This window comes from Portunus trituberculatus, chromosome 14, assembly GCF_017591435.1.
Source record: "Portunus trituberculatus isolate SZX2019 chromosome 14, ASM1759143v1, whole genome shotgun sequence".
NCBI lineage: Eukaryota > Metazoa > Arthropoda > Malacostraca > Decapoda > Portunidae > Portunus > Portunus trituberculatus.
The window spans coordinates 19,323,653-19,345,179 of NC_059268.1; the positions used below are offsets into that span (position 1 = coordinate 19,323,653).

The following is a 21,527-nucleotide window of genomic DNA, read 5'->3' on the forward strand; positions in this document are numbered from 1 at the left end:
ATATATATATATATATATATATATATATATATATATATATATATATATATATATATATATATATATATATATATAATTGTTTACTCATCTTGAAGATTCTGGCAATGCAAAACAAAAGTTTGAGAAACCAAGCTCAAAATTGTTCCCTAATGAAAGTGAGTGGCTGTATCATAAATCTAGTTTTTTAATATTGTACATAGTAATGATTTCAATAATACTGCATAATTGAATAATTCAATTTTGTTTCTGTGACTGTGATAGGGGGAGAAGGCCTGAGTGCAGTCTGACTGGAGTAAGACTTACTTCAGAATGTTGATCTGCACTGCCTAGTAGGGTCTGTAATATTAAGAGTTATTAATTGTATAGGATCTAGGACATAAGTACACAACTATGAAGAATTTTAGTAGATATATTTGTGTAACCTAGCCTCTGACCCTTTACCCTACCTCACAATTTCAGAAATTCCCAGTAGTTCTAATTTCTATCCATAAAACAAATATCAGGGTGTATACAATATCAGGTATGGAACCCATATTTGACTAATTAGAACATCTGTTTGCCATTCAAATTTTAGTGATATTAATTCAGATTAAGGAATAATGCACATGAATTTTCTCTCTCTCTCTCTCTCTCTCTCTCTCTCTCTCTCTCTCTCTCTCTCTCTCTCTCTCTCTCTCTCTCTCTCTCTCTCTCTCTCTCTCTCTCTCTCTCTCTCTCTCTCTCTAGTTTTGTGAATTAATTGAATATGTCAAAATTAACAATGCTGTTTTATCTCATGCCACATAACTCCTCCATGTATATTTTCCTTGATGTACAAAGAGTCTATCATTCTAAAGTTAGGGAAACGTTTGTAAAAACTTAACAAGGAGTTTGCTTCTTGTAATTTTTTTTATCTTATTTATTAACTATATCTATACCTAATGTCTGTTCCTAAGAACTCCCCCAATGTACAAAGTACATTAATTTATTGTTTAACCGTTGAGTGAATTCAAAAGAAATATTAAAGAAGCAGACTCTTTTATTATGAAATGTAAATAGTATAAAGAAACACAGGGAAGCTTGAGCACCAATTCATACCGAGCTGCACTCAACAGTGCTCACCCTGCCATAGTTTATCTGGAGAGTCTTTGAATTAACATAGGGCTGTGTCATTTTGCCAGATGTGTCACTCCAGATTCACTATTATCTAAACAATGTGTCGCTCTTTCAGTTTTACCTATATCAGATTAAGTAAGGGTAACTGGTAAGTGCAAATGAAAAAATGTATATATAGTTATGAAATTATGAAAACAACATTGGTACAACCATGACTGTTCTTGTAAACATGTTTTCAGTGTTACCATTTTGACTGATGTCTTTTTGTAGTTGCTAGTTATAATTTGTTTTTTATTTTTTATTATTAATCTGTACAGTGGATTCTTGATTTAACAAAGCAGCACACCAGTATTCTTTAAGGTACATTGAATCATACTGAAGATATTCAAACACTATTTCTTCACATGATAGAATAGATATGTAGCACACAATACTGAAATGCAGGAGTGAAATTCAATATACTATTTACTAGTAGTATTTGCGTTTCTCCTTGAGATAGTACTTCAGTGTGAAAGAGATACTAATGATGCATGTATTGCCAATAGAATGTGGTTACAGGTTTAGGGAATTTGATTTGATAAATAACAAATAAGTCTACAAAGTACTGTTTACTGAATGTATTATTGAGCTTGTCATGAATCCACTGTACATGTTTATAGGCTGTGGTTAAAAATGACACACACACACACACACACACACACACACACACACACACACACACACACACACACACACACACACACACACACACACACACACACACACACACACACACACACACACACACACACACACACACACACACACACACACACACACACACCTTTAAGTGATGTTGATTTGCCATAGTTAAATTAATACTGTTCAACTTGCCTTATTTCAAATGAAAGATTAATTTAGCATCCAAATAAAGAATACAGTATGATCACAGTTTTCACTTGTAACTGGAAGTGCAAAAATTTGTTTCAATATGAAGATTGTCGTAATAGAGGCTGATTGGTTGTGGAACCTTTCATAAACCATTCCCTGATAATTTCTTCAGCATTCATGAATACTTGTGCAAAGATGAATTTCAGTGGTCATATAACTCATCTTTCCTGTGAGGATAGTAGTTTTTTAAAGATAACAAGTGATTGGTAATTCTGTCACCCTTTCACACATTTTTATTGCTGTTGCTGCTGTTGCTGCTGCTTTTCATCACCTCAGCATCATCTTTACTCCTACTTGGACCAACGGACTCTTCTAGATTTGTCCTAAACATGGCAAAGATTATCCAGCCATTTACAATTATTAGCATATTTGTCCACAGTATGTACTTTTCTTGTTAATATTTTTATCTGCCAATAATAGTTCTGACTTGTTGATAAGATTGAAAATGCAGGGCAAGTAAAATAATGTCTAATTTTCACTGCCTTCTTTATTCCCATTAGTGCATATGTTTCCATCATTTTGTTTTAGGTATCATTTCACGCTGCACATTATGCATATTATATGAAAATAGTCCAACATAAGGCCGTAAGTGAGGTATGTATGTGTTACGTGTATCATCTCATGTTGCCGTTTTGGAACAGACAAGGTAAATAAGTCTGCTCCTCCATGCTAAGAAGTACCTTGCTTTGGTGTTGTGGATTCACATGGAGTGGAACATTTGTGACCAGCATACTGAAAGAATGCTAGATAGATTGTTGATAGTAATCCTGATAAATGCTTATACTGATTAGGTAACGAGATGAATGCCAACTATGAATATATTAAGTTTTTATGCATCTATTATCAACCATCATCATACTTTCCTTTTGCCTAAAGAGCATAAGCCAGCAATATTTAATCATTTTATACCAAATGCTTATGACTGGATAGTTCAAAAGTATGTAATGTGGTGAAAAGGCAGTGTTATTGACCACCATGGAGTGCATGTTGTGAATGTGGGTCAAATGTTTTAATTGGCTCTGCTTCTTCTGTGAGATGGGAGTAGATACCTGCATCATTACTATCATCCACTTTTACTACCTCTATTGGTAGTACATATGCAAGAGTAGTGCTGCTGGGGAGCCACTCACTGTTGCTCAGTCTGTTGGCATCAGAATGCATGCAATATTTATTTATTTATTTGTTTGTTTTTATTGTTAACATATGAGCTTACAGATGCAATTGGTTGTTAACAGCAGGAATGGATTGATTCTATCCATTGCTGTTGTTCACAACCAACTATGTCTAAATTTGCATCCTTTCTGGGTACCTGTCCCTCTCCTATTGTATCCTATATTACCTTCTACCCTTATGTACCCCCTCCCTCTGCCTGCCATATCTGAACAAGCTCAGTCTTATTTAGGATAATACGAATAATATATTGGATCCGAAAAGATTGCATAATAGTGCTGTTGAATGAATTTGAATATATTACTTATATTGGAAGGGTGATTTAATAACAAAATGCATTACCACACACACACACACACACACACACTATGAAGGCAAAGACAGGTGGTGGGCAGGAACATGCTCATAGATATGTTTTCACTTCTGGCTCTTCACTCTTGCATCGGTTTTAAAAATCTAAAAAATATCCACCTTCTACATAAAGCAAAATACCATTATGAGTATAAGATCAAGTATAATGCATAATGTTTCCGGTAAGTTTTACCAGATATATGCTTTGATAAGGGAGATAGCATTGATATGAATGAAAATATTACTGTAGTACTTACATCATTAAGTTACTAGTCATTTTTCAGCCTTCTACTCTCTCTCTCTCTCTCTCTCTCTCTTTCCAGATTTCTGGGTGACTGGGTCATGGAGGTGGAAACGTAAAATTATTCAACCAACTCGCTCTGAGTAGCCAAAATATCAACATTATTTTAAAGATCTTCTCTAGTACCCTTCTGTCTCATCATTCTCTTTTGCTATAAGTGACTGCAAATTACCGATCGTTAATTACCCTGGAAAAAAGGTATTGATTAGAACGAGGAAAATAAATATAGTGAGCCGTTGGTAAGGCGAGGACCCACTTGTTAGTACAGCTGTTTGGGCGCTGAGATGGGAGGTCCCGCAGGAGAAGAAACAACACAACAGTCAGTCAGGCAGAGGGTCGCTGTTGTGGTGAGGAGAAACGCAGTCGCTGATTTATCCATTCACTAGTGTCAAAAATGTTGAATTGCACCTGTTACTGATACTTTGGTGAGTGCTTTGACTTTACATATGTTAAATGACATAATTAGGGTACTCCTTAGTGTCAAAAGATAAGAGTGTTGTGGTCAAGCATAGCGTCGTCATCGTGGATGCTGGTGACATGAACCTCACCCCGTGTATTGGAAGCTAATAGGGCTAAGATGAGGCGAAGGGGTAAGGGATTGCGCCGATGAGGTTGTATGTAATGTCTTGAGGGTGTACAGGGGCTGAGTGAGCAAGGGATGTTGTGCTCTCATCTTGTGGCGCAAGGGCATACGGAATATGAAGACGGCCAGTGATGATTTGAGGTAGCTCCTGTGCAGTGAATATTGTATTTATGGATAATAAGACCACGGGCCCACAATCTAGCTTAACCATGTTTAGTTCTTATCTGTTAAATGATCATATTTATAATTGTTGTTTGTTTTAAAGATTATTTCATGTATCTAGTTACATCTTAGGCAGTTTCATGTGTTATTCTCATTTCCTTCATGTCTCCATGCTCCACTTATATATTATATATATACCTATAATACAATCAAAGCTAACTTAATAAAACTTAGCCAAATCAGGAGTATTGTGTAAGTAAAGTTTAATTAGGTAAGGATGGTAGTGGCAACATCAAGAACATGGTAGCCATCACAACAACCAGAATGCCAGGGCTGCGTGATGCTTCTTAATATTTACCAACCTTTTGCATTATTTTTTTTTTTTTTTTTTTTTTGCTTTAACATTTAACAGATTTCCTTAATTCTACCTGATATGTAAGTTTTAACCTCAGGAGAAGAGGCTAAGGTTATCATCATATTATGTGGTGGCTGTAGTTGTCAGTGCTGTCACACCCTCAGACCTGAAGTAACCTGACCTGACCTGGGCCACCAAGGTACAGTCTGGGGGATTTTGTTGTCTAGGACACTGGGAGAACATTTACCTTTTAGAAGCTCCATTATTTTCCAGATTTTCTAGTAGTCTGTGTGCATGATGGTTGATCCAGTGTCTTCATCTAAGCAGCCAAATATGTGAACGTATATTTCAGAGTGGAGACATAATGGGGAATCATCTGGCTGGTATTGCTCCATCACAAATCTCACCAGTTGAGACGTACCTATCTGATCTTCCTGATGTCCAGTATGAATCAAGGTTAGAGGGCTATAGTTTAAAATTTGACATGAAGATTAACAAGTTAATAGAAGTAGATATGGAATGAATTTGCTCTATAGTGCAACTCAGAAGAAAATTTTACAGTATTTGAAATAAGTGTTACATTTGTGTAAAATGTTCTGGGCCTGTGGGATCACTGCTGACTGTGATATGACTACTGTTTTACTGAATGCTTGTAACAAATACCAGAACGATGTGTGTATCTACAGTCAGAGTTCCAAACAGCTCACACTTCAGCTTTCATGTGGAATATTAGTTTGGTTATCTTCTCCACCACTGACTGCTTTTCTTCCTAGCAGGGGTACACCACCATTTTTCTTGTTCCCATGATTTACATGCCTGGCTAGCATATATAAACTCTTTATTGAACTGGTGGATGATTCATAAACAGATCTCATGCACTTGTTATAGCATTAGAGTTGACAAAAAAATGTGCATGTGTTGGGAGAGTTGATATGATATATAGATTAAAACATTGAAAAATAACATGCCATTAAGAAATATGTCCAATACTATTGTAGTTCATATGTGACTTTCCAAAGAAAGTAGCTACTTAATAACTATTCTGGTTAGTTCAGTTTTTATGAATTACAGAGGCTCAGATTTCTAAGTTTTTGTTAATTTTGCAGTTTGGGAAGCACCAGGTTCCTCAAAGTTGCCAAGTGTAAGATGTGGGAAGGTCTTGTAGTGGTGAAAGTGTTTGTTATCCATGACCCAACACTACAACATCAGCTCTCCACATATAAAAAGAAAATTGAAGATGTCTCAACTAAATTAATAACAGCACCCAATTGTCTGCAGTTTCAGTACTTAAAGGTAAATTAAGCTCATTTATTTTCTGTTTTTCAGTAATTTGATTAGTATGATAAAGATTTCACATCATTATTAGCAATGAATAAACATTTTTGATAGCATTGTGGTTAACTTTGACTGAGAGTTTCTATCGTTGTCTTTTAGGTAACAGAGAAGGCTGGATTGATGATCAGACAGTATGTGAAGAGCAACTTGTATGATAGACTTTCAACAAGACCCTTTCTGACATCCATAGAAAAGAAGTGGATTGCTTTTCAGCTTTTGTATGCTCTAAAGCAAGCTCATCAACAGGGGGTAAGGTGGATTCAACATTTTGTTTGTAGATGATTTATTATGATTCTGGATTTTTAAAACTTTGTAAAGAAAAAATGTGTTCATGAAGTTTTCATGACTTTATTTAAGAATTTGGCTGGATTATTTATTGAGTTGGCCTGATAGAATTTAATGTATTGTGTTTTTTTTTTTTTATTTTGTGTGAACAGGTTTACCATGGTGATGTGAAGCTTGAAAATGTTATGGTATCTTCATGGAATTGGCTGTTACTGGCAGACTTTGCCACCATCAAGCCCACAACACTACCAGAAAATGACCCTGCAGATTTCACATACTTTTTTGATACTTCTCGCAGACGGACATGTTACCTTGCACCAGAAAGGTTTGTACACTTTATTTCACACTAGATAAGTAACACTTGTGGATAGGCTGCATCCTTATTAATCAAACAAAACCATGTAAAATTAAATTATTAATGGAAATTTTCACAAAAATGTGGAGCTATTACTAAATGTTTATAATCAAAGATACCAGTATCATAATTGTAATAAAACATATTGGGGTACCTAAGTCAATAAATTTTAGCTTCATTAAGCATAAGAAAAATTTTCAGATATTCAACATGATTATTTTCAGAAATCAGTCAAGTTTCAAGTGATGCCTGCTGACCCTTTAAAGCTTGAAATTGATGTGTTTTGTAATGTGCTTAATTTCAACATCTGATTAGTTGCTCAAATTATTGGCAATTTCCTGAGAGATTGCTATATCGTCAGCCATTGGAGTAATAGACATTCATGGCATTGTTCTTGAATTCACCAGGTTTTCAAGTGCTCTCCAAACTGAGTCCCAACATGCAGTAATGGATGTAAAAGATAAAGATGTCCTCACACCAGCTATGGATGTATTCTCTGCTGGGTAAGAACATATGTATGCTTATGAGTGCAGTCTTGATGTATTACCTTTGAGATAACCACTTTTCATACTACATTCTCATTCTTTAAAAGCACAAATAGAATTTCATGTTTCATTTTGTGCCTTGCCAATGTTGTCTAGAACATATATATGCTTATGAATGCAGCTTTGATGTTACCTCTAAGATAACCACTTTTCATACTACATTGTCATATCTTTAAAAGCACAGAGAATTTCATGTTTCACTTTGTGTCTTGCAGATGTTGTCTTGCTGAATTGTTTACAGAGGGTCATGCTCTGTTTGATCTGACACAATTGTTGGCTTACCGAGTGGGAGACTACCTTCCCACCAAGGTGCTGGACAAGATTGATGATCCACGAGTGAAGGTATAACTCCTCACTAGTTATGTCTTCTTTCCCTAGTATGTACTCTCTCTCTCTCTCTCTCTCTCTCTCTCTCTCTCTCTCTCTCTCTCTCTCTCTCTCTCTCTCTCTCTCTCTCTCTCTCTCTCTCTCTCTCTCTCTCCAGTGAACCAATCTTTTTTTTAATTTCATCCATATGTCCTACAATATTCTTTCACAGCTTTGCTTCTCAGCCTCTGCATATGAAGTGACACAGTGTCTTGCAGGAATTCATTGCTCTTAAAGTCTTATCTATGGAAATGTGATATTACATTAATTAATGAGTCACATGAAAATATTTGTTGCTGTATTTGCTTTCTGAACAGGCCATGGTTGAACACATGATACAGAGGGATCCCAGCAGCAGGCAAAGCATAGATCAGTATCTGGATCAGGAACGAGGACTTGCATTTCCTGAGCACTTCTACTCCTTTCTGTGGCCTTTCCTGAAGCAGTTTGCAGTGACGCCCATTATGCCACATGATGACAAAATTAAACAGTAAGATATTTTTTGTGTTTGCCATTGGTTGTGATGAGACTGTGCTTATTTGCCTTTATGATAGAAGATGGTAGGAGTAAAATAAATGTAAGTACTTCAATTCAACTCTGCAAGTAGTTAGTTAGAAAGGAGAAAGAGGAAAGACCATTGCAGAAGAGTCAAGGTGTAGAACTTCATATCATAATATAAATTGGAAGAGCTGTAACTTGGATGTGATAAGAGAATAAAGAACAAAACTTTTTATAACTAATTTTTGTAAGAAAATATGGACCTGAAATTAAGGTGTTTAATCAGTTTTAATTTGAAAAAAAGTGAAATATTGGTTGGGTGAGTGGTTGATTTGGAAGACTGAGGAGAATTGTCTATATATAATGGAGAGATGATAGAATAATTGAATGTATGGAAAGATTTGAAATTTAAAATATTGGAATATGAAAGTAAGTGCTAGATTCATTCAAGGAACTACTACCTGGCAGCCCCTCCTGTAAAGATGGTTCTCAGACTATTAGAAATTATGTCTTTTAAGTATTCATACTTTGTTGCTGAGTGTGCCATTTGATACCACCTTTATTTTTTTGACATGGTCAGTTACTTATTGAAAGACTGCAGATATCTATTGTATCTATTTTCAGAATCAAGAATAGCTTAAGTGACATTCTTGTGGCTCTGGGAGCAGAAGATAAAGATTTAATCAATGAAGAGGCTGTCGATGAAGAGAAAAAAGATAAAGAAAAGCCAGACAGGAAATGTGAAGCACTAATTATTATATCATCCTTGATCAGTTCATCTCTAAGGTAAGATGAGAAGGACTTGCGGGAATACCTTGCTCCAAGATGACTATAACTGTCATTTCAGTGAAAGCTTATGAGATTACTGATTATTAATTTTGCAGGGCCTTGCACTTCACGTCGTCTAAGTTGGATGCACTTGAATTACTTGGGAAATTATCAGAATATGTACCAGATGAAATAATTTTGGATCGAATTCTACCATATATAGTAAGTAGAGTGTTATCTTTATACACTAAGCTCTTTCCTATAAAAAAGGCAGTATAATTTGAAATATCTAATTATTATGCAGGAATTGTAATGAAAGAATGACCAAAATAAAATAAAAATAAATTTTCTGTAAAATTGAAATATATAGTCATGTATGGAAGCTTGGTCCTCTATTGCCAGTGAAAAGCACTAGAATAATGATTCCCTTTTCCTCCTAGTTCCACCTCTTGCATGATGATGAACCTCGAGTGCGGGTGTGTTCTATCCACACACTCACTCACTGCCTCACCCTTGTGGCAAGTGTACCAAGATCTGATGCAAATATTTTTCCGGAGTACATCCTCCCAAGCCTTGCTGATGTGAGTATACATTTTACTTTTATTCTCTTTTACTGATGTGAATATGTATTTTACTTTATATTTGACTTTTTCTTTTTTCTTATTCTTATGCATATTGTTATCTCTGTCAGATCATACAAGATGAAGTCATCATTGTGCGGCAAGCTTATGCAGAAAATATAGCTACTATAGCTGAAACAGCACTAAGGTTAGTATGTGGTTATTATCATTCTTTTCTTTCACAGTGTGGTTTGGGAAGCAGTTTAAATTATTTAGTGTGAGTGCTAAAAGCTATACCAGTTTTCTATCAACATAGATCGCAGAATACTGGAATATTTGATTTTGTCACATGTAGAGGAAAAGATGAAAATTTAGATAAAAACATATTGGCTGAAATGAAAAGTTGGTTTAAAAATGTATAAGATTTTTCTTATTCAGATTATATGATTTGTGAAATGAAAAAGCATGTTGCAACAGAATTGAAAGATTTACCAAAAGATTGAAATTTATGTCAAGTTATCATAATCATTGACATCCTATGGCAGATAATTATTGACAGTTTTGTAAACTTGCATTATATTGTTTCATCAAAAAGAAAAAAAATTCTTTTCTTCCAGATTTTTGGAGTACAGTCAGTTACAAGGAATGATGACATCATATAGCTATGAAACAGAGTTGGCAACTCTTCAAGAGGTCATCCAACAAAAGGTGGCTACAATGTTCTCAGATCCATCAAATGTAGTGAAGCGGACTCTCATGGAAAAGACTGTCACAAAACTGTGTGTATTCTTTGGCAAGCAGAAAGGCAAGTCTCGTTCGTCACTGTTTCATAACTAATTACATGTAGTCATGTTAGTTCTGTAGCACTCAAGATCTTTAGCATTATACTAAAACCCCAAATGGAACATGGAATTCTAAAAGAGGAGGAGGGCTATATATTTCCAAAGTGATTTCTACATTTGCAGATTTGTGTATTATATTTTTTCATAATTTTTTATTTCTCATATTTCCTGCTGACAATAAGTATTACCTGTATGGAATGTATCATGTTTGCATGATATTTCTACTTTCAGTTGTTTACCATGTGTTTTAAGTGTTTCTTTCTTTCCAGCTAATGATGTGCTTCTCTCTCATATGATAACCTTTTTAAATGACAAGCATGATCGTCATCTGCGACTGTCGTTCTTCACCAGCATTGTTGGAGTAGCAGCATATATAGGCTGTCACTGTGCTGATATTCTTAAGCCTTTATTATTGCAGGTTTGTTCATTTCTTTTCTCATTGCTTTTTCTAAAATGGAGAGCAGTCAAGGAACTAACCACCAGTGATAATTACCTTCCCTTTAAGCCTTTCAGTATTGGGATGCATCTTTACTTTGAGTTTTGGGTGTGATTAGACTAATTTATTTATATTAGGAAAATTCTATGGAGGTCAGATGATTAATGCACAGAGTCTTCACTATTGTAATCCCCCACATAAGTTTCTGAAGCTGTAGGAAAACACCAAATAGTAACCAGCATTAATGTGAAAATATGTCATGGTACTAATGGGGTTAATTCCTCACAGTTATGTTCACACTCCTGAGGCCGTTTTCTGATGGGCATTGTTTAGTTTGTTTTGAGAATTATGTTCACTATTAAAGTCTAATTGAATTAAGTTACTTTCATGAATAAAGATAAATAGAGAAGCTGTAATTTTTGCTATTTACCATAACTAGATGGTTGTATCTGCACTAATATCTCCTTTACTTATTATTTGATGGGCATGCAACATTTTCAGGGACTAAGTGATGCTGAAGAGTCTGTGGTTGTAGCAGCTATTGAGGCCATGACATCATTGACAGAGTTGGGTCTTTTCCCCACCCACCTGCAATGTGATCTCCTCACTCACACATCACCGCTTCTTATACACCCGAACCTTTGGATACGCCAGGTACTCAGTTCATATCTTTACCTTAGTAGTGTAGAAGAACAGGAAAATTATTAGTTGATGTATATTGTAGAAGTTATTGTTTTCTCATTGCAGTAACTGTGCAACTTTATACAATTCAACTCTCTCTCTCTCTCTTAAGTTTAAGAATTAATCATGCTTTCTGAATTTTAGACAATGAAAAATAATTATGCAAGTAAAATACTTGTTCCTTAGTTAGGAAGGCAGTCTACAATGTAGCATTTACTCTGCCCTTTTCAGTTGTCTTTTATAGTACATGAGGAATGTAATGGGAGTATATTGTGCTTCCATTCTGGCTATGTTTGCCTACCACAGATGACTTTTCCCAAACATGGAGTGGAGGAATTAAAGAACTCATTTTGCACACAAGAAGGAGTTAGCATGAAGTGTTATTGGTATTATTATATTGGTCTTACACTTATTTTTGAATATTTTTTGTGATTATTTACTTCAGTCTGTGGTTGGCCTGGTGAGTGTCATAGCTGGCTTGCTACCCTTGGTCAATGTTCAGACAGCCATTGTTGCCAGAGTTCAGCCATTCCTGGTGAAGCCTCTCCTGCAGCTAAACAGAGAAGTATGTTTGTTGCCTAATTCATTAACTGACAATTGAATTTTCATTGATAATTTAAAACATTTGTAGTCATATGAGTAGCTGAATTTATTGTTATTATTATTTACCTGTTCTTGTGGGCCAGACAGAATTATGTAAGGAAATAAAAGTAAGCATAAAGAACATGAACTTATACTGGATGCAAAATTAAATGAAGATGAAAAGTAAGCTAAGAGATTGGTTGAAAACTCCCTTTAAGTACATATAGTTTGATTATTTAGATACATGTTTTGGTTTGTTTCAGGTTTGCATACTGTCGTGTTTGCGTCCTCCTATCTCACGAGAGGTGTTTGATGCTCTGGTGAAGAGTGCCGATGTTGGACAGGTTCTTTCACTCCTTCAGGATGCACAGAAGCAGAAAATTCCTTTAGCTACATTGCCGTCAAGTCTCTCACATATTGATCATCCCACCAGAAATGTAAATACTCTTACTCCATAAGATTATTTTACTATATTGTTTTTAAGATGATATAATCTATCTATATATAGTGTGATCTCATGAAGGGTGCTGTGGAATGCTGTAGTCAAATAATAGAACCACAGATGAAATGTACATTAATACTGAGGGAATTCTATATTGCCATTATTAATACTAATGGCATCTTTACACAGCTGTTGAGACGCTTGGTTGGTGGTGGACTGACTGAAGAAAATATTGAACAGCTGATCAAGATGCAAGACCATCTAACTCGCCTCCAGCGACAGAAAAAGGCGACAGAAGCCATCCGTAGCAGCTCACAACAGCAGCAGCAACAGCTTGGCTTGGTTAGCTTTTAATTTAACACTCTCAATACTTAGCTGATATGTATATCAATGCTCATAGTGTGAGGCTATTGATTTTAGTGGCTTGAATGACGTGAAGGAGCTTGAACCTGGACATTTTTTTACAAGTAGTCAATGATATTGCAATGTTTACCACTTTCAGATCAGTATCGGTGAAAAGCGAGTACCTACACGTAGTTATCACCTTTTGCCTGAAGATGGAAGGATTGATGGCTCAACTTTACATTTGTAGGTTACTTTGTAGCACTTTCTTGTAGGTGATACCAGTTAGTTTTACTTTGAAATGTAACTGAGTATGCATATTGTGCCTTACAATTTCAGTTTACATTTTTAAGGTACACATACAGTATGGTAGTTTATATATTAAGAAAGGTTTATTTTGGTCTTTGCCACCATAAATATCTTTATTAACACACATACCACATGTATTGCATCTGATGGATTGTTTTGAATATTCCCATTACTCAGGTCACACAAAGGATTAATCCAGTCTCCCAGTTTGGCTATGAATGAAGAATGGCAGGCCATGTTTGGCACCACAGAAGACTGTGGCTCCCCTGGAAGAGCAGCAGAGAACAGGTAGTTGGCATTGGAAGTCATGCAAATTATATGACTGTGTGACAAATTGCTAAAATCTCTTATCTTTAGAATTTCCCCATTTCTTATTGTTGCTGTTTTCTATTTCTCTCAGATCTGTATCTCCTGTGGACTCTGAGACAGGACACAGTGGACCAGCCACTGTTCCAGGCTCAAAATCAACACCTGAAGGGGATAAGAAGGGAAAAATAAGTAAGTAGCTGTTAGCATGGCAATTGATGTTAATGGTTGTGTGAGATAGAAAGAAGTAATAAACTGTGTTCTAAGAGATTAGTGAAATCTCTTTATCCACAGACAGTCCTGTTATCCAGTTATTCTTCAAGGCACCCACAATATCTATAGCTGACAAATCATGACACAATTTCAATGCTAGTGTCTATGAGCACTCAAAAGAAATCTATTCCTTCTTTTTCCCCAGAATGTGTATCTAGCTGTAAAAAGGAGCTTGAAAGTCTGGTAGCTATAAAGTGTGAGGAGCACCTTGAGTGTGTAAGGAAGAGGAGGGCTTTGGACACCCTGGCCTGGGATACACGGTTGCCACCACCTGGCTGGCGACCAAGAGGACACCTGATGGCCCATCTCCATGAACACCATGGCTCTGTCAACAGGTGGGCTTCTACATCATGTCTGTGAGAAAGTGCCTGAATAAAACGTTAACCTTAATATTGCTAACAGTAATAGTGATAATAATAGTAATGTTAGTGCTGTTGCTTGGATATTTGTGATAGTTTTGTTGTCCTTGATGATGATCTTATTTGAAAGAAAAATTTATTTTTGTAAAACTGCAAAAGCTATCCACTCCAGAGAAAAACAAAAGATAAATAAATAGAATAGAAATGATTAAATTTCATATAAGTACTATTTCCTAGGAAGTAATGTATATTAAAAGAACTTTGTAAAGGAAAAAATTTTCTAATTCTAGAGATGTTTCAGTAGTCTCTTGATTTTTTCAGAAAAACTTTCAAATCATAAGAAAGTAAAAAAAGAGAAAAAGCAGTTTCAAGAATTCACCTGTTAAGTGGTGTATGAAAGATAGGGGCTTTTCTTGAGACTGGAAATATTGGGGACTGAGCCCAGACCCTTAACGGGAAGTCTAGGAGATCCTTCTGAGAAAAAAAAACTTAATTTCTGTGCTTTCTTTTGCCTTGTGATGACTTCAAAATATGTCAAAATTTAACTATATTATATTGATAGAAACTGGATGATGCACCTCTGGGTGAATCCAGGACCAGCACACAAACACATCAGCCAATAAAACACAGACGCTTCACTCAACCCGTCTCTCTGATTGGTCTTGGCGTTGAGGTGTCATCCTGTGTTGCATTCACTAAAAATGGGAAACTACAACTTCTTTACTCTTTAGTGGGTCGTTACTGTACAGTTCTGTTATATTTCTTCCGAAGTTGAATTATCCTGGGCTAAAAAAAAAATAGTCCCGGATGCCCAGGCCAGGCAATGCCACTGATGAAAATACTGGTTTCCTCCTCTATTAATAAGGTAGAAGGAAGAGGTTTAGAAAATATTACATAGGGAAACAATGTGATGCCATGAACTAAACAGTTTTTTTTTCTTTTTTTATTATTATTTATTTGTTTTTTACTCAACTTGCAATCAAACTCTCTGCTTTTTCTTATCAGTTCTTTTTCTTTCCATCTGCAAAGACTTGTACTCCACCCTTCTTATTTTATTCATCCCTTTCATCATCTGTGCAGATTTATTACTTTTGTATTTATGGAAGATAACGAAGTTGTACCCACAGGCTTGTGCCGATTGGTGATTCATCAATTTATGCCAGCTGCTCCAGTGATGGAACAGTCAAAGTGTGGGACTGCTACCGAATTGAGAGGAAGTTTGCAATTAACAGGTTTGTAGTTGTAGTGTAATGGCTGCTGTAACAAATGTTAAATTTGCTATCATTGTCATGATCATCCATTCATTTTGTTATTATGATCATTATAATCTTCAAAACATACTCCAACCTCAGATCACACTCAGTCACTTGAATAAAGTAGACAGAGTCAAAGTAAGATTAAAAACACTATATTGGGAACAGTTGTATGTTAAAGGGTGAGTTATTTCAAAATAATATTTCTGAATATTATTTTTATATTTTTTACTTCTGTTTTTTTTGTGGTAGTCTGTATATTACAAAAGACTCACATTCATATGATTTGTGTCATTTTGTTTGTTACATTTCAGATCCAAATTTACATATAGTCGTCAAGGTGGATCCATACTAGCCATCACTCCTTGCATCACGACACAAAGTATTGCTTCTGCTTCGACTAATGGATCTATACATGTTGTGAGGTAAATGGCTTAGTAAGATACAAGTGTTGATTGATTAATACATAAGTCAAGCCAGTACACCATTTAGATACATACTCTTATGTGCATTCCCACAGTACTAGCTTGATGATTGATGTTTTACATCACCAATAATTTTTAATAGCTCTATGATATCTTTTTGGTTTGGGTTAAGGTTAATTTGTCAGTTATATACATTCTTACTAAAATAGATTAATCTATTATTTACAGACTCGACAAAATGACTTTGGCAAATAGTTGCCAGCTAGTTCCAGAGAAAGATGGATATGTTGTGGATATGCACTTCTTTGATACAGGTGAGTGGGAGGTGCTTATTATCATCATTTATCCACAAAAATAGTTTAGAACATGATAGATCTAGTGCATTCAGTCATTAGAAAAAGCACATCTCTATATACATATATAAAATGGAAAATGTGATTGGAAATCTGGATTTTGTTTTCAGGATCTCAGTCTGTATTAACATATGCAACTGTGTATGGCACAATAGTTGGTTGGGATCTACGGGCCCCTGAAGTTGCCTGGAAGCTGGAGAATGGCCCCAGGAAAGGTTAGTCTCAAATCGTGTTGTGTATAAAGCTCTGAGAGATATTTAGTATATTTAGTCAAGTAAGAATTTTGTTATATAACATTGACAGTGTTCATAAAGAAAAGTAGATAACAGAAAAACAAAATATATGTCAACCTAGAAGGATAAACACAAAGAATGAAAAAAAATATGAAGCTATAATTTTGATCAACTAATATAGAAACAAACTGCTGTATCATATGCATGTGATAAATTTGTGTTAGATAGATATAAAAATATAGCATCTATATACTCAACCACTTTTAGTTAAGTAAGTACCAGGTTATATGAGTGGAGGATATTCCATTTGCATTGTGCGATAAACTTGTTGTATTGATATGAATTCCATAAGAAAAGTTTTTTATTCTGTAAAGTCTAAAGCATAAGGGTGTGCCATATACCTGGAAAATTATGATCAAACTATTTAAGTCATATTCATATTGACTGGATTTGCTGTAGCTTGTTACCTAACATGATTTCAAAACCAGATTTTTGGTTTGGTTCTTTCCTTAAACAAGAAGTATATGTTTGTCATCTTCCAGGAGTCATTACTTCTTATGCCTTGGAAGGAACTCAGAGTTGGTTAGTGGCGGGAACCAGCAGTGGGCATCATGTGTGTTGGGATCTTAGATTCATGCTGCCAATCTCTACAATCACTCATCCAAGAGGTAAAACTAATTACCAACAGAACTTATTTTGTAATTTACTTTATTATTAATCTGTGCTTAAGCAGCTACATTACTAAGCAATTTTGAGTCTTGTTGCTTTACCTACAAACTTTTTCATAACCCTCAATGTAATCAAAAATATTTGGAACTGCCCATTTATATATTTGTTATGATAAGGAACGTTTGTCATTTTTCTTTTTTATCATCATTTCATTTCTGCAGTATTATGCTGCCTGTACAGTCACCTGTGTTGCAATGTATTTTTCTACAAGAGTATGCAACTCTTTTAACACAAACTTTGTCATTGTGTTTTCATGTATGCTCTATTTTGTATTTGAGATGTGCTTAGTTGCCTAAGTTTTTTTCCAATTTGATTTAAATAATCCTTTTTGGCATCAAACAAATTTACTTTAGATTTGCAGGTGTAAGTACCACAAGTACTATTATTATTTATAGCCACATGTTTTTCATTAAGTTTATTTGTAGTTTATAAATTAAATACATTATATTGAAATAAAAAAAATTGTGATGAAATACTGTAATTACAAAGAAAATCATAACAAAAGCTAGCCATATATATATATATATATATATATATATATATATATATATATATATATATATATATATATATATATATATATATATATATATTTTATTTTTTTTTTTTTTTTTATTTATTTTTTTTTTTATTCCATGTGCATTGTAAGTTTCCTCTTAGGAATGAACTTTATTTGATCATTAAATATCAACAAAATTTTCAAGGAATAAAATTTTTAGGTGCTGCTGTGCGTCGGGTCAATATGCACCCTAAAGAAGGCTCCTGGGTAGTGTCTGCAATCAATGGCAACAATGAAATCTCTATGTGGGATATGGAGACCCAGTCCAGGCACATGACTTTGTGGGCTAGTCCTAAGCCTCCTCTTTGCATGACTCAGGTATTGTTAACTTTTCTCTTCTGTTTGTCCAGGCAGTAAACTTGAAAGAAATTTCTATTTATCCAATACCTTATCTCCTAGAACCAGCCATGCTATCATTTTGTAATGTTTATGAGTAAATCACCCATCTGTCAATACCACTCGTATCATTACAGGATACTGTTATTGTATTGTTTGTAGTGCATATGTCTGGTTGAAAATTTTTAGTATATTGCCATATTTTACTTTGAGTATATAATGCTGTGATTGTTTACTCAGTTATCATTAATGATGTAGTGAATGATCATGTAAATTTTATGTGAATCCTAGTGTATTATTGCAATGTTATTTTTTACATGACCATCATCAATGTGGTATTGACATGATGCTTTTCTTCAGCCCTGTAATAACAGTGTGTTGGGGATGTATGTTGGCCAAGGAGACAGAGGAGCATACGTCCTGGCTGGTGGCACAGATTCCATACTGCGTTATTGGGACTTGTGTGACCCGAAGTCTTCCTACATAGTATGTCATGGAGCCAATGACAGCCTGGGATCCTGCTCCTACAGGTATCTTAATTACTCTGAGTTTGAAGAGTACCTTCAGGTTGTGTTGTTTATTTAAGTTTTAGTTGATGGAATTGTAAAATTCTGCTGGAAAGCTCTCATATATTATGCCTCATGTTTCTTTGTTGTTTCTTATTATTCATGTACTTTGTCATCAGTGAATTTATCCATTAGTCAGTCAATATTCATGACACCTTCTTCTCCTTTCTTGGATGGATGGGTGCAGCAAAAAGATTGGCATCTTTCCCTATTTCAGCCTTACCTTACAGTATGATGAAATCCTTGATTGTTGTCTGTTTCCCTTCCAGTACTTGCCATTGCTTTTATTCATTCTATAAAATTGGCATTGTATTCATACGATGAGATTTCTAAGAAAAATATTTTTTAAACAGTTCTCGAGTTGTAGATGGGACTGAAGTTATTGTGGAAAGTACCTCTAAGCCACGGACCAATCCTAGTGCTGGAGATGACATGCCCAGAAGAGGACCAGACCAGCCTCCTCCTGGACACAAGGACATTATATCAGATGTCATTGTAATGAATGAACCCCAGCGACTCGTTATCACCTCAGCTCGAGATGGAACCATAAAAATGTGGAAGTAAGCAGAGGTATGCAATATTTGTACATTATAATATGAGCTCTAGAAATATTATTTAGACAACAGAAAGTGGAATATTTAATAAACTTTATTACTAAATTATTATAGTACTTCATATTTTCTTAAGGAATGAGTTTAATGGACCAGTATGAAATTTACATATGTTTGTATGTTTTTTTGGATTAAAGAGCAGTGATACAGGTTAGTAGACAAATGCAGCAGAATTGGTAAAATTTATATTAAGATTAAGTAAGGAAGATGTATTTAATTTCATTCTGAATATATAGTCATTTCTTTGTGATATTACTATTGATTAATTGTGCGTATGTGCGAAAGTATGTGTGTGTATTGTGTGTGTGTATGCAGTACAGCATCCCCAAGGTCAGAATTAAACTATATTAAACATGCAGAAATTGTTTTGATATCAGAGAAAGCTCTTTTCAGCTGTTCTTGTTAATACTGTATATCATAGTAAGAGTGAGTAGTGGGGTGTGTAGTGTAATGTGAGTCATGAGTGTCGGGGTCTTGGGCCCTGGTTTGTTGATGACCCAGGCAACCCAGCGTCAGAATATTCAAGGGCTAATGTACAGGAGTTTCCAGTTGGCTCCTGAAAAATATTTTAGCTTTTTTTTTTTTTTTTTTTAATCTAAATACACAGCTCTGAGCTCTGTTGTAAAATTTCATTGTTCTATAGAACAGATGAAATCGGTTAGATTTATAATTTAAACCTTTCCATGTGTTTTAAGATTCATGACACTTGTAATATGCAGTGTTGAACAGTGAATGGTGACTGCATTGTCAATGATATGATGTCCATGGTTTAGTGTGTGATCATCTTCATAAATGTTCTAACATTTTTATTTATGTATTTTAAGTATAGATAATTTTTTATTCATACATTACCATTTGGAATAGTTAAAAATGGGTGATGGATTGCAGTTATTTTATTTACTTATTAATTCATAATTTTCTCACTAAAAGTCTTTTACTTCTAATGGTGGTTGCATGTTAATTAATTGAAGTTTATGAGCTTATTTGTAAGTGAAATTCAAGATTGTAATAATTTTGTTAATTATGTGATGCTACACACACACACACACACACACACACATCGCGTAGTGTAGTGGTTAGCACGCTCGACTCACAATCGAGAGGGCCGGGTTCGAGTCCTGGAAAGCGGTGAGGCAAATGGGCAAGCCTCTTAATGTGTGGCCCTTGTTCACCTAGCAGTAAATAAGTACGGGATGTAACTCGAGGGGTTATGGCCTCACTTTCCCGGTGTGCGTGATGTGGTCTCAGTCCTACCCAAAGATCGGTCTCTGAGCTCTGAGCTCGCTCCGTAATGGGAAAGACTGGCTGGGTGACCAGCAGGCGACCGAGGTGAATTACACACACACACACACACACACACACACACACACGTGGGCAAGCCTCTTAATGTGTAACCCCTGTTCACGCAGCAGTAAAATATGTAGGGGATGTAACTTGAGGGATTGTAGCCTCGGTTTCCTGGTGTGTGGGGTGTGTTGTAGTCTCAGTCCTACCCGAATATCAGTCTATGTGCTCTTAGTTTGCTATGTAATGGGGAAGACTGGCTGGGTGATCAGCAGGAGACCGTGGTGAATTACAGTCCCAAGTGCGGTGAGGCAAATGGAAGAGCCTCTTAATGTGTATTCCCTGTTTACCTAGCAGCAAGTAGGTACGAGATGTAATTCAAGGGGTTGTGGTCTCACTTTCCTGATGTGTGAAGTGTGGTATGGTGTCAGTCCTACCTGAAGATTGGTCTATGAGCTCTGAGCTCACTCCGTAATGGGGAAGACTTGCTTGGTGACCAGCAGGTAACCGTGAAAATACACACACACATACACACACACTTATTTTTATTGGGTTTGATTTTCAGTTCTTATTAGTAAAAAGGTTATGGAAAAGTTACAACTATTTTTATATATTTTGTCGTAATGTTTTCCCTTTTTTTTTTCTTTTATTGGTAGTCAAACATAGAAATGCATCATATCACTTGATTTTTCTGGAAATTGACATGTAAGTACATATTAATTTTCCTTTCTAATCATTAGTGTGTATACAATATTGATCTCTGTATCAGTTTTAACTGATATTACCAACATATCTATGAAATCATTAGTATCAGCCCGCCAGATATTTTGTAGGCAAAGAACCTTAATGACAATTTTCCTGTGGTTGTTCATTGAGTTTACTGTAATAAAAGTAACTCCCTTACATTGATAATCTTTGCTTGGAAGCTGACATGTTAAGAAAGCAAG

At 35.3% G+C, this 21,527-nt stretch overlaps 1 protein-coding gene and 1 long non-coding RNA gene across 2 annotated transcripts; one reads left to right on the forward strand and one right to left on the reverse strand.

The window, feature by feature from the left end:
* Window positions 1–635: 635 nt before the first annotated feature.
* Window positions 636–3,921, reverse strand: LOC123503704. Its single transcript, XR_006674586.1, has 2 exons — window positions 3,804–3,921; window positions 636–3,166 (listed from the first exon to the last, which is right to left on the reverse strand). It is a non-coding gene; the product is annotated as an uncharacterized LOC123503704 (long non-coding RNA).
* Window positions 3,922–4,114: 193 nt separating this feature from the next.
* On the forward strand, window positions 4,115–20,124 carry LOC123503676 (phosphoinositide 3-kinase regulatory subunit 4-like). The gene is made up of 30 exons (XM_045253636.1): window positions 4,115–4,272; window positions 5,300–5,403; window positions 6,054–6,240; window positions 6,382–6,531; window positions 6,720–6,892; window positions 7,330–7,425; window positions 7,683–7,809; window positions 8,151–8,323; window positions 8,956–9,117; window positions 9,216–9,321; window positions 9,540–9,680; window positions 9,791–9,867; window positions 10,277–10,464; window positions 10,771–10,919; window positions 11,439–11,591; window positions 12,064–12,183; window positions 12,464–12,637; window positions 12,832–12,984; window positions 13,145–13,230; window positions 13,471–13,581; window positions 13,694–13,791; window positions 14,018–14,207; window positions 15,359–15,463; window positions 15,799–15,909; window positions 16,138–16,223; window positions 16,373–16,477; window positions 17,038–17,163; window positions 17,944–18,101; window positions 18,480–18,649; window positions 19,039–20,124. The coding sequence occupies exons 2-30, from the start codon at window positions 5,312–5,314 to the stop codon at window positions 19,247–19,249; spliced, it is 3,978 nt and encodes a 1,325-aa protein (XP_045109571.1). The 5' UTR covers window positions 4,115–4,272; window positions 5,300–5,311; the 3' UTR covers window positions 19,250–20,124.
* Window positions 20,125–21,527: the final 1,403 nt, after the last annotated feature.